This window comes from Sphaeroforma arctica, assembly GCF_001186125.1.
Source record: "Sphaeroforma arctica JP610 unplaced genomic scaffold supercont1.10091, whole genome shotgun sequence".
Classification (NCBI taxonomy): Eukaryota; class Ichthyosporea; order Ichthyophonida; genus Sphaeroforma; species Sphaeroforma arctica.
This window is the reverse complement of record NW_014030467.1, coordinates 1-986: the sequence shown is the minus strand read 5'-3', so window position 1 is coordinate 986 and position 986 is coordinate 1. Positions and strand designations below refer to the sequence as shown.

At 43.9% G+C, this 986-nt stretch overlaps 1 protein-coding gene across 1 annotated transcript; it reads right to left on the bottom strand.

Moving 5' to 3' along the window:
* Positions 1-534: 534 nt before the first annotated feature.
* Positions 535-870, bottom strand: SARC_17221 (hypothetical protein; the record flags this gene model as incomplete). Its single annotated transcript, XM_014288682.1, has 1 exon — positions 535-870. A coding segment is annotated over one exon (336 nt), but the record flags the coding sequence as incomplete, so codon positions are not given.
* Between the last annotated feature and the right edge of the window lie 116 nt (positions 871-986).

Genomic DNA, 986 nt, shown 5'->3' with positions numbered 1-986 from the left:
ACCAGAAGGATATACACAAACCTATTAGACATACTTACTTCTCAGCATAGGTTACCAGTAAGAACATTCGTTTTAACTGCACGCTAAACGTGATACACTACTATCGCACTTATGCAAAGACTCATACTCACTCTGATACACCCAATGAAAGTTGCCCTGTCTGAACACCTGTCCAGAGGACCGCATAATGATTTGTACTGGTGGTGTTTTCATTACATGACAAATACTTAAATACAACGAATTCGATCTGTTTGTACACCTATCCGTGCCCTGGGAATCGGCACTTCGACAAAAGCTTGTATTAAATAAATACCCTCACATTCATAAGTGCCAAGACAAATCATACAAAATCACTCACTCACCCAGCACACACACACACACGCACTCTCCACTCACTCACTCACTCAGCACACACACACGCACGCACTACATACTCACTCACTCACTCAGCATACACACACACACACCACAAACTCACTCACTCGCTCAACACACAGACACGCACATACACATACATTGGATCTATGTTCTTACCTGCCCCGAGAGCCGCCTCCTGGACTGTGCGGGAAATGAGCTAGTCGTAACGGTTGGCCCTACCGTCTTTAAACTCATTGTCACACTACGCACACGGGCGCCTCTCGCACGCCCTAATGGCGCACTTGTGGGTAAATTGGGGTTGTTTTCCGAGGAAGTAGGAGCGATTTCATGAAACGTTATTTTTGGCTCATTTTCATCTGAATCTCCGCCAATTTTGGGGCTAACGCCACAGGACTTTCTCTGTGTATCAGATATAGGTGAGGGCACCAGAGATTGTGTCGCTGCCGGTAGGGGCAGTTCATTCGTACTACAATAGAACAAGTGGAAAAGCATAAGTATGTCGTATTATGTATAAATAGGTGCTCAGTATATAAAAAAGGATACATCCACTCCAGCAGGTTGCCAATGTAAAACGATAATCTATAACATTCACTTAGATAATATATATA